Raw genomic sequence first — 16056 nt, 5'->3', positions numbered from 1 at the left:
TTTTCTAAGGAAGCACAGTATGAAAGAGTCTCCTCTTCTGTCAAAAATGACCAAAAATGGCGCAGAGCCTCCGCGTATGAAACTTTGTTAGGTACCTCGAGCTCGCCCCTTCTTCCCCTCACAGCTGCGCCAAGGAATCTCGGTTTGCGCTTACTGATAAGTTGTTGTTTGCCGTGTGCTGAAGCCTTCAGCCTGAAGGAAATAATCACTGACTTAATCAGTAACTTCGTAGGTAAAATTTATTCCACCTTTTACAAATTGTACTTGTCAGTATCGCCGGTTTGCTGAACGAAAAAGTTGCACCAGTGCGCGATTTTCAATCGTCCAGCGTGAACGTCGAAATAAACGACTTTCAAACTAGTAAATGAATCACAGACGTGTTTTGCGTGAAAAAAAAAACAGATCAAATATTTAGATAGTTGGATCTTAAGCTGTTGACTCTGTCAGCAAATAACCGCCGATTAATTTCCCTTTATCACTTTCAAGTTGATGAATAGCTAAGTGTTTCACTTGCCCGTCGATCTACTCAACAGTTTCTTAGAAACTAACACCTGTCTTCATTCTGAATGAATGCAGAGTCATATAAGAGTTCCCCTTTTAATAGCGCAGAGTAGCACAGGTAAAAACGTCTGAGAAAAACCTAAAATTCCCATTTTAGTATATTTCGAAGACGTTTGGGCATGAGAATTGTCCACTCGCCTACTGTCTTCAATTCCAAGCTTCACCATCATTTCTCTTGGCAGTGTTGAGATATGGTGCTGTATCGAGTATTAACATTTCCACTGTGTGCGTTTTGCTGAAGATTATAGCATAAAAAGTCACGTTCAGCATCAATAAGGGAAGCCTTTAGAATCAAGGAAATAGCTAAACCAGAGCAAATAAAACACGTACCAGGGTACGTGCTTTCCAATACGTTCAGCAATTTTTTTTTTACGCTCAAAGAAATAACACACACATCTGCACATCCCACTGCGCTGATGAGGAAGTTTCAGTCAAGCTCGGCAGATGGTATAAATTCGATCTTTTACAAAGTAGATTCAGTCAGAAATCGTCGGTTTACTGAACAAAGAAGCTCTTCACGATGTTTCATTTAGTTGCAAAGATATTCCTGGTTTTGAGTTTTATCGCTTTCCTAGTGTCCGCCAGAAATTTTGCGGAGTCCAAAGACGCAATTCAAGGTCTCGACTTAGAGAAGTACAGCGAGAAACAGGTCAAAGGCTGCTACTACTACAACAATACGCTAGGTATCTGCTTCGATGTTCAACAGCATTCAATGAGGCTTCTGAAGACTACCGGAGAAAACATTTTTGTTGACCAAGATCTTTATCCGGACTCTTTCTTCTACCAAGTACTGGATCAGGCATTTCTCGGGTATGAAGGCAACCGTTTTAGATGAAATTGTCGAAAGATCTTTCTCTAACCTTCTAGATGAACTGAACGTGTGAATACCCGTTTCAACGTTTTCCTTTCAAATTGAAAAAAAAAATAATGTACTAATTAGAACCGCCTGAAAGGGCTGTTGGCTGTTTTTTAATGCATGTATCTGTCCTCGGTTTCCTCACGAATTGTCGTGCGTCACATTTCTTATTTTGTTAATAACCCTGGATCTACGAGGAACTCTTTCAAGTAGCTCTAATAAATAACTATTAGTGATTGCATGCGCAAGCAAATTTTACCTTTTAAAATGATCATGAGTAACACAAGTTCCCATGAAATTTTTAGTAACAATTATTAAAAAAACGCAGCTTGACATGTTCCGTTGATTCATGTTTTTTTTTTTCTTCTCTTCCAAGTGTTGACGGGGTGATGGTCTATATTCCAAAGGACGTTCCAAGAAATCGCGAGGAACTCCTGGGTTATTTAGCGCTGATGAAAGCTTCCCCTCCTGAACAACGACAGACCGAAGAACTTGAATCCACAAAAGCTCACTACGAAGAGGCCATGACTGAGCTCCACTACACCCCAGAAATTCAGCTGCTTGAGCTACTTCAAGAGGCGCTCAGGGATAACAGTACCCAGCTGGAAATCCTCAAGCCATTTTATGCCTTAAGCCTCCACCTGCTAAGCTCATCGAACGTACAGGTCCCAGCCGAGCTTAAAGTTGAGCTTAACTTGCACGATCACCACAGGCAGAAGCGCTGCCTGGACTTGAGAAGCGATCCATACAGTAACAACTGCCGAGGCATGTGTGGTCCAAGGTGCTGGTGCTGGAAATCTGTCTGTGGTGACTGCTGCTGGAATCAAGGATGTTACGAGCACGACCTGTGTTGTGGTGCTAAAGGTTATCTTCATGAATACTGCCGTCGCCCGTTTAAACATGGTTTTAACTGTTATAGTTACGGCGCCTACCCGCAATGCATGCACTGAGCTATTTCGTATGGTCAGTGATTTTCGCTATAGCAGCAGTTTAGGATCGATTACCTGTCACGAGTCAGATTTTGCTTAATTACGCTCTTAAAATCGAAGATACTGAGATTTAACAATAGCACCAGGTTTCCTCGTTAGCTTTAGTGCCAATGCCCATAAATTGTGTAATAATTAAGATTGTTTAGGTAATCTACATTGTAAAAGCCCGATGGAAATAGTTCGAACAACATGACATTTCATCTTTAATGATCTATTGAAAATTTGTCATTTCAGTCTGTAGGATTAAATTTTTTTGGTGAGTTTATATGGTGATAAAATAAAATTGTCCATATGGATGAAACTACGGCTACTCCTCTAGATCTTTGACTCATACTAAAGAAAGGAACTGGGTTTATCTGAAGAAGACCAAAGCTCTTTACACTCTTTCAATGACCGACGTAATGAGGGGGGTGAAATAATTTGGATGAACTCATTAACATACCGACTAAGCCTGAAGAAAGATCCATGATCCAGATTTCGTTTAGACAGGCACAATCCGGAATCCGCGCCAAAATTCACAGCTGATCCACGATCCACTGTGTTTTCAAAATCCGCGAATCCCCTCGATTTACCGCAAAAATCCACAATCCGTGCACTTTTTGAGGCCCAATCCGTCGTCCGAAAACCCATTCACTGCCTCGTAATGCAACATGTTAGCAAGAACCTTTCTCGCCCACGACTCTAAATTTTAGCATTCTAGGCGAAGTGTTTAACTATGCCCTAATTGGATCTTTCTATCGTATTTGAACTGTAAAACACTGAATATATTGAAGCAATCTTCTTTTATATATTGGAATACCCAAGATGTTCTGTAGCTTAGATTTCCGCACCAAAACATTCCACTATAACAGATACGAGTTTAGTGTTGAATGCTGGACCAAAGCCATGGTGTTAAAAACAACAGAACTGAACCAGTGCTAACGAGTCATGTGACAAGAATCATTCGATACACTGTTTCCACCGGTTGTGACGAATATTTCTTTAGCATCAGTTCCTTACATAATTGGGGACAAAACTGCCACAAAACCTTAAAAATTGCGCATGACTAATTACTAATGCTGACATCTCGCTCTTTTATTATTCCCTGAATTTTAGTCAAACGTACAATACGCTATATCAAAAACCGATTTAGAATCTGGCGTCTCTTCACGGGTAGAAATGTTAGGAGTTAGGAAAGGATAATGGAGTTTGTGAGTGAAACAGTAGAATATATAAAAGAAAACTAAAACATCGGAACAAATCGTTTTATGTTTTCCCTTTTAATCCAACCATTTTACCACGGAGGCTATACTTTAATCCAAAAATTTAATAGGTGTTGGATTAGTTTTAAGGCCCTGTCCTCTCTACGCCGGGAAAATTTGAAAACGCAGCTTTATTTCTACGGTTAGACCCACCTTCCACAGTAATCCGTCACGAAAACGGAGCTTTCCGAAAACGCTCTTCAATCCGGAGGAATTTGAAAACGCTGGCTTTTCGTTTTAGTGTGGACGGAAAACATTTCGAAAACGGAGCTTTTCGAAGACGATGATATCACCCGAGTTTTCCTCAAACACCAATCCAAAATGACCGGTGTAGCGTGAACGGCAAACAATTGACGCGTTTTCAAAGTGAAAACGCCGTTTGCAAATTTCTCCAGCGTGGTGTGCACGGAAAACAATTTATGCGTTTTCAAAGTAAAAATGCCGTTTGCAAATTTCTCCGGCGTAGTGTGGACGAGGCAAGACAGCTGAAAACAAGGGCAGTGTCACCACTCAGAGATGTGCCGCATGAGTTCCATGTCTGTTTGCACAATAAGGTATATTCCAAAAAGAAGCAAAAGAGCAGACGACGGCCAACCTACAAAACAAAAGAGCAGAGGACTGAGTGGCTGCTATGGAGCAACTCTAAATGCTTCCATCCCACTGGATGGAAGCAGTGCTGGTTCATCGTTGGTCATCTGCTGCCCGACCACGCCGTCGCGAAGGACGTCAAAGCAGCCACTTGTCGATGAATTGCACATGCAGTAGTTATGCTCGCGGATTCGTCAATTCAGCGGTTTTCACTTGAGTGTCGAAAAGTAACTGGTTTTTAATTACGTTACATGATTGGTTAAAAAACTCGCGCCACTTTTTCATCCAATCAGAAGTACAACCAAAACCAATTGTGACTCGCTCACGAACATTTTCCCGCGCTTTGCGTCAGCTACGTGTATTTGAAACGAGATTTGATTGGTTCCCTGGATTGTCTGTTTCTTTTGTGATTGGCTGGAGTGATTACTTTGGTTTCGGTTATACGAAACTTGAAAACCGCTCTATGTTAAAAAAAAACAATTAAAAAATCTTAAACTTAACTCAAAACATTTTGCGACTAGAGCGACTTAATAAAGGGAAACATTTTACTGCCATTTAGTTATCTATAGTTGTTTTCTCCACGTACCGAAAAGGAAGATTCTCTTGATGTAAAACCAAACAGGATCAGGGCCACAAAGAAACACTAAGTTACTTAAAATGAGACTGGTGAGAGTCACAACGCCAAACAGGGCGCGAACTCGGCGTGACGCGGCCGGAGATAGCTTGTCCTATTAAAAAAAATAGAAACAAAAAATTCAACAAACACCATGTGGACTACAACACAGTCTAATACATCACAAAGAATTATCGATTTTTTAAGAGAACACGCAAAGTACTGGGCCTCGTCCACACTACGCAGGAGGAATTTGACATCGGCGTTGTCACTCTGATAACGTATCAAGCGTTTTCCGTCCACACTACGCCTAAGAAATTTGAAAACGCAACAATCACCGGTCATTTTGGATTTGTGTGTGAGGAAACCTCGAGCAGGGAAATCACATGATTACCATGAATTTATCGATTTCTTAACCTAAAAAAGCTAAAAAAGCTTTTTTTTTTTTTTACTAAAAGGAGAGATTTTTCGAGGATTAGGTACAAAATTGAGCAAAACTTCAAGTCCGGGCCTTTTTTTTTTGCCATTAACCGTTCTCAATTTCGTTTGTTGGATCTTTCCTTTCTGTTGTTCTCGGCCCTTTTACACTGGCTACCTTTTGCATTGTATGTTCTTGCTGGCTGCAGTGAAAAGTTGGATGTTAATTACGGGCGAAGCCTAGAAATGGACCTTGATCAATCATAGGCGTTGTGGACCATTTTACCACCGTTTTTGCACCAAACCTGATAACGTTGTTTTTCGACTTGCGAATGTCGTCGATATCTAAACGTGACCATTGCGCAGAAAGGGCTAGCCTAGCACTACTATCTGCTTATCAAGAATATCTGATGTCATTTAAATTGATGACGTCACAAGTGGTACAAAGAGCACGACCATTAATTACACATATCTGCGTAGTTGTTATTCGTATAGGTAATCATACGGTTTCGAGGTTCAATTTCGAATTAATTTGCATGAGTGAGTTTTTCAAAAAGCTGAAATTGCACGAGCCGCTTCGGCGAATGCAATTTCAGTTTCTTGAAAAACTTACAAGCGCAAATTAATTCCAAATTGAACGAGAAAAACCGTATGATTACTTATTAATAATATAAACATGAAAAATATTCGCCTGGAGGAAGTGCCGGAAGATCTTTCATGAAGCCATTTTTTCTCATTCGAGGAACCTTTTTTCAAAGTTTCCGCACAAAACTCTCGTCATCATTTCACGTCATATCATTGGTTTAGAAAATTTCCTGTTATCTTTCAGCCAATCATAATCCAGAATTATGATTTGTAGTTTGCACTGGTGTTACACTTGAACTGCATTGCTTTTAGCCAATCAGAATCGAGTAATTTTTTCATGTATATTATTAAAAGGGTTAAAGCTCCGTTTTCAAAATGATTTCCGTCCATTGAAAACGCAAAGCTGGTGTTTTCAGTCAAATTTCTCCGGTTTGAAGAGCGTGTTGGAAAAGCTCCGTAGACGGCAGGCCTAACCGTAGAAAAAAAAGCTGCGTTTTCAAATTCCACCTGCGCAGTGTGGACGGGGCCTTACGAAACTTACCTCGAGTCGCTTAACAGAAGGAAGTAACAGCACAATGCCTGCCAAAGATTCCACCACCACTCCAAGCCAGTTAGGAATACACCACCACATGGTGTGCATGTTACTACCATGCCATAACCATATAAAGGCAAAAGCGAGAAACGAGCCCGCGATTTGACGAGCAAAACCCTTACGGGACCCTCCCACGGGCACGTAAATATACCTGCAACAAGGAAAACCTGGTGGTCACTGTCATTTTCGGAGGAAGTTGAACCAAACTGTAGACAACAGAAGATATATTATAAAACCCATTCTTTACCTCTTCATCCAAGTGTTCAGACCCCTGTCAAAGTACCTGGAAAATTGAGCAAAGCAAACAGAAGCATCAAGAGATGTTTGAAACGGTTTCGGCAGCCTAAAAACAAACCTACCCAGTAAAGGGGCACTATGACTGCCCGGCCGACAAGAGCAAACTTAAAAGACATATTTTCCTGATGGAACTCAAAAATAATTGTCTCGTTTTGTTAGATTGCCGTGCAAGTGCACTGAAACTATAACAGGGGCATTATAATGATACACACATGTACAAAATTTGTGACATAACTGTCTGATCGTCCTAAAAAAAAGTCGTCCTACCTCGGAACAAATGAAAAAAGACAATTACAATTTGCTCTCCCTTCAACAATACATGATTTTTCTGTTAGTGTTTTAGAGCATTTTGAATATGTCTTGAATTCTTTGAATTTGAAACCATCTTTTTGCAATAAATGCTAAGAATACCTTAGTAAATATGTTTCTATCTCAGGTTGTCATATATAGCAGGTGATGACAGTTTATGAGAAGCATCTAGTTTAGCGCGCCCTCAATGATCAATAAGTCCTCGTAAAAGTAATTCTGTCACAAGATCGATAGATTTTGCGACATCTCCGAAATTTTCACTTCATGTTGTTCAGCCGCCTTGGCCACCTCACTCAGTAATGGTGATAGTTCTCTTTAAAAATGGAAATGGGTATCCACCTTTTGACCCACTCCACCATCCAACTGCATCCCACATTAATCGAAGTAAATCATTCAACCCTAAAAGAGACCAATCTAGACGTGGCTCGAGCTTTATTTGACCCCTAAAATATACCACTTAAAACTGAATAGGCTGGATTACCAACCGCTGCCCAAAAAAGGAGCCCGTACTAGTAGACTGGACTCGAGAGACCGGTGGACATCGAGCCTAAAAACGGAAATAAGAGCGTTTCTTTTATTATTATTTCTTCGAGTGCACCCTAACAGATACTTTGACCGCTGAAAATAGTGGGGTTTCGTCATCAACACCGTAACTGAGACCAGAATCCTTGCCGGATTTTATAGCGAGACGACAAGCATCCACGACCTTTTGATATGGGACTCCCCCGGAGCATGTTTCTAACCCGGGAAACAAATTGTTGCCCTGCCCAAATTTTCGTGATGAATCTTACTTCCACATGTCTGTGAAGAGATACAACGTGGTTACACATCTTGGAGGCAAAGCAACCTCGACCCGGTCCATACGCGCCAACACTCCTGTACAGCGGTAGAACACCTTGTACTTAACGAGGAAGATTTGCAGCTGAGAATACATAATACCAGTCAGGGCCCAATTAGACAGGGTGCTAAATATGCTGGGGTCATGTGTGAAAGCTGTCGAGTAGATGAAGTGTAAATAGCCCTCCAAGAAAAAGTACCACCATAATGTACGGGCTGAGTCCCAGATAAGAGATTTGATTTCCTCCTTTGAAAATGGCTTGTAAGGTTGATAAAACTAGAAAGGCAAACACGCAGATTTAAAAGTCAAAACACAAACTATTAGCCAGGAATATTTCATTAATTATTTATTATTTGTTTTTTTTATTAGCCTTGTCACAAGAAGACAACTGCTGTTTAACTGACAGTTGGAATACCCTCAGAACTTTACTCAGTAAAGTGCTCCAATAATTTCCAGTCGCAATGAAAATTTGACCACAACCAAGGTTGTATTCATAGAACAAACCTAGGTCAGTTTTTGCCTGGGATCGACTACCAGCCCATGCTTGGGAAAGAGCCCGCGTTCTGAGCCCCACTCCGAGCCCGGAATGAAGACCGGACCCGAGAGAGCGACGGAAATCGGACGTAGTTATTCGCATTCTCTACAGTTGCAAGACATCGTATTTCATAGTGGGATATTTTAGATTGAACACAACTGCAAGAAGACATGCAGCTAAATACAGGAATTTTACACCATTAAAATGCTGACCATTTTCTAGTTAGCGCTTACTCAAGCTAACCAGAGCGCTAATGAGCCTTAACAGAGCACTACTCAGGCTAATCGGGATGCCATTTAGGCTAATCACAGTGCTGGTTAGGCTTACCAAAGGGGTACTAAGCGGGTTAACCGGAGTGCATTTGAGTTTGGTACAATCCCTGTAGCCGCTATTGCAAGACGTTGCGTCGCCATGTTGATTGGGTCATGGTGGTGAAAAGGCTAATTGGAAGCGGGTTTTTCAGGGCTCGTTTTTAGTGGGGAGGCGTCAGTCTGTGCTCTGACATCTTTGTGACAAAACAGCCAATCGATTCAACCACGCATTATATTACATTCAAAAACAAGAAAGTGAGCTGGAGGGTTATCGAAGCATTTTTGACCCTCATCACCGTATATAATCAAAACCACTCACCGTTTTCTGAAAAGTATCAAAAGTGACAACTGGACCATTGGCAAATAACGGCAAGTAAAAGTTATACACCAGTAGATCCATCAGTGTGTAAGGCTTGACGGGTTTATCTTTGTCCGAATCACGTAGCCGCCAGCAATAGTCCATGCTAAAACTAATACAACGCAGATTCGCCATCAAGGACACAAATAATGTAAAACTCCTGATATCTGAGCTGGTGCTGAGGAACTGAAGCTGAGTAAACAAAAAAAATTGAAACGAAAGTGTTTCGACACGTTTCCATTGCTTCCATTACAGCAGTTATTAGAGAGCTTGAGCAAACCACGACGCCAACGACAAAGAGAACGCCACCAAACAAAAAGCTTAACAAGTAGAACAATGGCTGTGCACGTGCGTTATAAATCCGTGTACATTTCTTTGCCGTCCTCTTCAAAACAACAACGTGAAATGACCAAGTTCTGCGTATTTTGAAGAACGCAAACGACGGCAACCAATTTTTCGTATTTTCATTTGGAATTGAACGCCATCGTTACGCATTTAGCTAGACCGATAGACGCACTGCACAGATCTAGACAACTGAAAAAAATTTAAAGGTAAAATACAAGTTCTTTTTTTACCAGCCGTTGTCCTCGGGATCGCTGTGGTCAGTACTTAAGCTCTTTATTGTTGACAAGTAGACTGAAAATTATCTGTATCCTGCCTCCACAATAAACCTCGTCACGGCCAAGCTACCACGACAACTGAAAACACTCGCTTCAAGACGTGAAAGGAACTTATATCAGGGCTACCCAACGGAAAGTTTCGGTTAATTATCTGTTCGGATGGTCTTTTCCTTCCTCCGATTTTCTTGTAACCTCGAACTTCCATGAAATGAGAAATTTAATACCTGCTGTTCTCGGATTGATCAAGAAGTCGTTATGGATACCCCAAAAAAGGGTCAGCTATTATTTTCGGAAAGGCAATAAGACCACCAAATTTGTGGACATACCGTAGTTGTTCTGTTCACATCACAGCTTGTCTTACCTGCCATATTTTAGCAGCGTTGATTTGCAGAGAAAGTAAAATGCCAAGATTGCAGACCCACACGGCAGTGATCGACTTGAAAATGGAACAACACATGTAAACAACCAAGCAATGCCCAAGCATAAACATAACTGGCTTTAAACCGGTGAAGTACAGCAGAAAGGAAAGACTGAACAACAGGCAGTAACTTGCTTTGTGCTGAAAGGCAATACAGGCAAACGTTCAACAAAAATTTGTCTTAAATTAGATTTAGTACAGCGAGATAATAAGAAATGCAACTAGCACTGGAAAAGTTGAAAATTTACAGAGTATGTAAATAACATGTAATTAACATGTAAATAATCAAAAAAGACTGTAAAGAATAATTTACATGATTTTTCCCCTTTTACATGTTTTGGAGGTTTCATGTAAATAACATGGAAATATTTTAAGTGAAACATGTAAATGATGAAGAAAACACTGTAAATGTTTCAAAGCAAAGGGCTAAGATCATGTAAATAACATGTAAACTGTTCCTGCAAATACTGTAAATAGCCTGTAAATTTCTTGTGATTCAACCTGGAAACCCGTAAATAACATGTAAATTTAATACAGGGAGGGTGCCATAATACTGTAAATAACATGTAAATAAAAAAGGGGAGGCTGTAAACAACATGTAAATAAATAAAGGGAGGCTGTAAATAATATGGAAAACGAAAACAGGAGCCTGTAAATAACATGTAAATCGAAGAAGGGAGCCTGTAAATAACATGTAAATCGAAAAAGGGAGCCTGTAAATAACGTGTAAATCGAAAAAGGGAGTCTGTAAATAACATGGAAATCAAAAAAGGAGCCCATAAAGAACATGTAAATCGAAAAAGGGAGCCAGTAAATAACATGTAAATCAAAAAAGGGAGCCTGTAAATAACATGTAAATCGAAAATGGGAGCCTGTAAATAACATGTAAATCGAAGAAGGGAGCCTGTAAATAACATGTAAATCGAAAAAGGAAGCCTGTAAATAACATGTAAATGGAAAAAGGGAGCCTGTAAATAACATGTAAATCGAAGAAGGGAGCCTGTAAATAACATGTAAATCGAAAAAGGAAGCCTGTAAATAACATGTAAATGGAAAAAGGGAGCCTGTAAATAACATGGAAATCGAAAAAGGGAACCTGTAAATAACATGTAAATTGAAAAGGGGAGCCTGTAAATAACCTGCAAAAAGAAAAAGGGAGCCTGCAAATAACCTGTAAATTGAAAGAGGGAGCCTGTAAATAACCTGGAAATGGAAAAAGGGAGCCTCTAAATAACATGGAAATCGAAAAAGGGAGGCAGAAACCCTGTACGATAAATGACTTGTAAATAATAACTTGAAGAAAAATGCATGGAATGTACTGTTTTATTGTAATCAAATCTGTTGACCTTAATTATAATAGTAGAAAATATGCAAATTTATACAGAATCAGAAATTTATTGCAATCAGAACAAACTCAGTAAAATTCAAATAGTTTTTATATGCCATGAATAAGGTTTACAATGTATACATTGCAAAAAATAAAACACGTTTTCTTTTCTATCTATCCATAACAAGACGACTTAAATGTAATTTTGTGCATGGCCAAAATATTTTAAAACACCATGACTGAGCTCCTTTAACCGAATTCAAGCACTTTTCATAAAGACTACTAAAATTCAAGACCTTTTCCAGATTGTGCGAAACCATGTCATATTCAGCTCAATGAGGTGACAAAACAAAAACTATTCCTCACCTGGGAAAGAAATCGTGAAAAAATTATTCCCCCAATTGCGTGAAGCAACATCGCAGGCATCAAGGATTCTATTGCACTCAACCAAAATTCCCACTCAAAATCAGTCCCATCCTGCAAACAAAACAAAAGCATTCAATCAACGTGCTCTCATCAATCAAAGCAATGAGCTTACTCTTTCAGAGACGCCCAAAAGTGTTACTGTACAACTGCCATGAAATTCAAGACATTTTCCGGCGAATGATATCCACGAAGACGTACAACAATATTAAAGCACAAATATAGCTGGAAGACCAAAATAGCTAACTTTTACCAATCGTATCAATATCAGGAGATGTGGTCAGAAATGGTAAAAATATTACAGGAACACAAAACGCATTCCAAAAGAAGAGGCACAAAATAATCCAGGCATTATACTAACTCCCTGATCTCCCCTTTGAACTTTTGTTTAAACAGGCAATTTAACTGAATGATATTTAGGTTCTCCTCTTCATTTGAACAGCTTTAATTTAGTATTTCGTGGCCCTATATTTTTTCGTTCGCATTTACTTTCGTCAGTTGTTAGAATAGTGTACTAGTAGCAGTAGTAGTATTGTATCTGTTAGTTGTATTATTTTTAGTTTCGTCCCTATTAGTAATATCGTTGTTATTTAGAATTAATTCCTGTGAAAAAAGGTTGTTATATTGTTAGTGTTGTAAGCAGATTATGTTGATCGGTATTGTAATTTGTAAGTAGTGATGGTGATGTAAGTAACTTTACTTTTTGTAAAATTGTACATAAAGTGTAGTATCACAATTAAAATATATATATATTTATATATATTCTTGAATGAACATGGTTGTTGGTAAAGTAAGCACAATGTAGCCTCCTGAATGTTCAGACACAAAAATTTTTAAAGTATTCCAACCTTCTTTCTTCCAAGAATTTGCCATCCTTCTTGTAAGTCTTCTGCATAGATCTCATCTTTATGATCTGTGAAAATTTAGTACACACACACACAAAAAAAATTCGATCTATCATTGTTTTAAAATATTTGTTTTATAAACTTTATAAACAAATTTCATAAATTTCAAGGTTCTTTGAAATTTCCAACAATAGTCCAATCTAAAGTTAATCATGATGTACATAATCACCCACTTCCCCTTTGGGTTTTTGGTTGACCTCCTTAGATGGAGTATCATCCCTAAACGTCCGCATACAAGCTACATGTAAGTGGACCATCAGGCCTTAGTTTTCCTGGTTTCAGTAGCATGAGGTGACTAGGAGTATTTCTACTTGCCCCTGGATGGGATGTGAGTCCATCGCAGGGCTACAGTGAACTTTAAAGTTCACCGGTACCCGTTTATACACCTGGGTAGAGAGAGGCACTGTGAGAGTAAAGTGTCTTGCCCAAGAACACAACACAATGTCCCCGCCCAGGGCTCGAATCTGGACCACTTGATCTGGAGACGAGCGCACTAACCATGAGGCCACTGTGCCTCCCATTCATCATTATTCCTGGGTTGGAGAAAATTTTTGCATGAAGGAAAAGCAGGAAAAGGGAAAGAATATTTAGAGGATTTTTATTGGTCAGGACCTTAATGGTGAGTAGGGGAAAGGTTGGTGAAGGAAAATCTAAACCTCAGACTGCCTCACAAAATTGCCCTGAAAATCATGGCTCCCTCCTCTTAACATTTCCTGGTCAACCAAATGGGAAGCCAGTCACATATGCATTTAAAACGCATTTATATAATCAACCGACAGACCTACATGTAGGAAGATTGTGATTATTCTCAAAGGGCTAATATTGTTGCAGCCTGCGTGCACGTGCAGTCCCAGCAAAGACTATGCAGCTACAGCCCATTGCATTCCTTGCGTTCTTCCTGGGAGTGAATCCCATATAAAAATGATGGGGATGCAGTTTTGGTAGCTCTTAGGGAGTTCAGCCTCAAAAGGTCCACAGCATTTGAGCTTATTTGCAGTACCTTTTAGGGTATTGAACCTAAAAAAAAAATATGACAGGAGGTCATGTTTTGTTTTAGAATTGGTACCTCTTAGAGGTGAAAATAATTCAAGCCACACTCACAAAGCAGGATCTTGGCACTCATTACGGATTTTTTTTTTTTTCAAAATTTCTGATAAGCATCCCCATCCTTTTTTTTTTATGATACTGGAAACTGTCAGGGTTGTCATTAAGTTTTGATTCACCTGTAGCCTTGATCTTCACACCGGTAACAATTGGAGTGAATTGTATAGACTACAGGCAAATTCACCTGTAACATCAAGGACCCATCAAACATACTCTCAGCTTCAGCAGGTGTTACAGGTTACACCCCTTATCAACAGCCCTTTCAGGCCCCAACTGGGTTAGAACTCTGTTTTATTACATAAAAGTCCTACCGGTAAGCTTGTCGGACCCTTCTTACCTTGAGATGCTATAAAGACAGTATACATGGTATACAACAACAGTGAAATCCACAAAACCCAGTACAATGAGATCTCAAGTAAAGGCAAGGGACCATGTTTCCTGTTCTGGTTCGTCTCATTCCTGCTGGTGGCAATCTTTTCCATGTCAGGAGTACTCATCTAGCAAGGAAATAAAGGTGGAGGGATTTATGCTAACTGAGAAAAAATGAAACAGTTCAGCCATAAGTTTAATTATCACTTTTATCTAGCTTGCCTATTAAAATAACTCTTTAAATGAATGGAATAATGACAGAGACAATCCAACATCATCATGTGCTTCAGTAACATGACCAATTCTGGAGTACGTTCAAGCCCAAAGCATTGATTCTCCACATCATACCTCAAGAGTTCGAGGATCATGTGTACTAAAGGCATCTGAGATCGAGAGTCAGTCGATACCCTAGACTGATACCCTCAATCAACCCTTGATTGGCCCTATATCGACACTCGATCGATACTTGATCGACACTCCATCGACACTCTATTGACATCACAGTCGACAGTCAGTCAACAGTCGACTAATTTTCAACCGACTGTTGATCAAGTGTTGATTGAGTGTCAATCAAGAATTGATCAAGATGTCCATCAAGTATCAATCAAGATATCAATCGAGGGTATCGATCGAGAGTATAGATCGCCACTCTACTGCTGATGCCTATAGTACACATGATCCGAGTTCAACACATTTATGTTTGTGCACCACACCTGAACAAAATAATATTCAGAAGTGAAGAATGATCATCACAGTAAATTTTCCAATTTAAGCAACTGGAAAGAAGAAGCCTGAAAAAAAACAGGGCTTCAACGGGATTCGAACCCGTGACCTCTGGGATACTGGTGTGATGCTCTACCAACTGAGCTATGAAGCCACACATTGGGAGCGAAACTCGACACGTGCCAACACATCACAAAATACTCGACACATCACAAAATAATATTCATATTTTAAAGGTGCACTTATTAAGGAGGAGTGCTTAATGAACATTTAATACAGGCAACTATGTAACGAAGTATGGTACCCAACTTGCTCTGCACGTTCTGCATAAGACTTTGTTGTGTGGTGAGAAATTTAAACTTACAGTGCACTTGCCTCAATATGTACCCAGGGGTAAATGAGCGAATTGATAAAATCAGGATCAAAAGATGAGGCTCACTGAGTATTTCAATGCACCTAAAAACTCTTTTAACACCCACAAGCAAAAGCTAAATGGAATGGGGTGGCTGTATGGTGAGGTACATTCCACAGTAGTGATAAAGATGACACTCTCAAACACCAGTACCCATAAAGAGTTTGGACAGTATATTTCGCATAATTAGTTGGAAGAGGAAGAGGGAAAATGGAAATAAAATAGAATGGCTCTTGTGTACCAGAGACAACCCTTTCCCCGAGTTACCCTGGCGGAGTTAACTTTTCACTGATTTCTTTGCAAAATTCAACCAACCGCTTACACGAGGATGACGAACCAGACTTGGGGGTGAGACAATTCAGGTGGGCAAGTTGACTCGCCTTGGCAGCTAAAGTAACCAACAACTTTTCTTTGAGTATACATAAACACTTTGGCTCACCTAACTGGAACAACTCTCGGCATGGCGAGTGTCACGTAATGCCTAGATTTAAGATTTAAAGCAGCAATTTGTATCAAAGAAGAGAAAATTAACTCAGCAAAACTACTCTGATCAAATGAGTGAGGGAAACTTAAACAAAGAGGGATAGTTGCACATTTGATTATTCAATAAGAGTTACGAATAATCAAGCAGGGTCAACTTTTACTCGGCCTACATGGGCTACATT

At 39.7% G+C, this 16056-nt stretch overlaps 2 protein-coding genes across 2 annotated transcripts in view; one reads left to right on the top strand and one right to left on the bottom strand.

The window, feature by feature from the left end:
• The first annotated feature begins 1728 nt into the window (after window positions 1-1728).
• On the top strand, window positions 1729-3075 carry LOC145485090 (uncharacterized). The gene has a single exon (XM_081463734.1). The coding sequence runs from the start codon at window positions 1807-1809 to the stop codon at window positions 2365-2367; it is 561 nt and encodes a 186-aa protein (XP_081319860.1). The 5' UTR covers window positions 1729-1806; the 3' UTR covers window positions 2368-3075.
• A 161-nt stretch (window positions 3076-3236) lies between these two features.
• LOC145485955 (protein-cysteine N-palmitoyltransferase HHAT-like) overlaps window positions 3237-16056 on the bottom strand; it is a 46219-nt gene continuing 33399 nt past the window's right edge. Inside the window, exons 3-12 of the mRNA XM_081464622.1 lie at window positions 14225-14384; window positions 12727-12791; window positions 11822-11932; window positions 10072-10269; window positions 9052-9282; window positions 7840-8162; window positions 6690-6725; window positions 6392-6593; window positions 4822-4963; window positions 3237-4242 (exon numbers count right to left, since the gene is read on the bottom strand). Coding sequence (XP_081320748.1) covers window positions 4151-4242; window positions 4822-4963; window positions 6392-6593; window positions 6690-6725; window positions 7840-8162; window positions 9052-9282; window positions 10072-10269; window positions 11822-11932; window positions 12727-12791; window positions 14225-14384 — 1560 coding nt within the window. The 3' untranslated portion in view covers window positions 3237-4150. The remainder of the gene's footprint in view (window positions 4243-4821; window positions 4964-6391; window positions 6594-6689; window positions 6726-7839; window positions 8163-9051; window positions 9283-10071; window positions 10270-11821; window positions 11933-12726; window positions 12792-14224; window positions 14385-16056) is intronic.

The sequence above is a fragment of the Orbicella franksi genome, chromosome 4, assembly GCF_964199315.1.
Source record: "Orbicella franksi chromosome 4, jaOrbFran1.1, whole genome shotgun sequence".
NCBI lineage: Eukaryota > Metazoa > Cnidaria > Anthozoa > Scleractinia > Merulinidae > Orbicella > Orbicella franksi.
This window is presented reverse-complemented; position numbering and strand designations above follow the sequence as displayed.

Excerpts from the sequence above, each read along its gene's own strand:
- LOC145485090 (XM_081463734.1), top strand. The coding sequence starts at position 1,807 with ATGGTCTATATTCCAAAGGACGTTCCAAGAAATCGCGAGGAACTCCTG.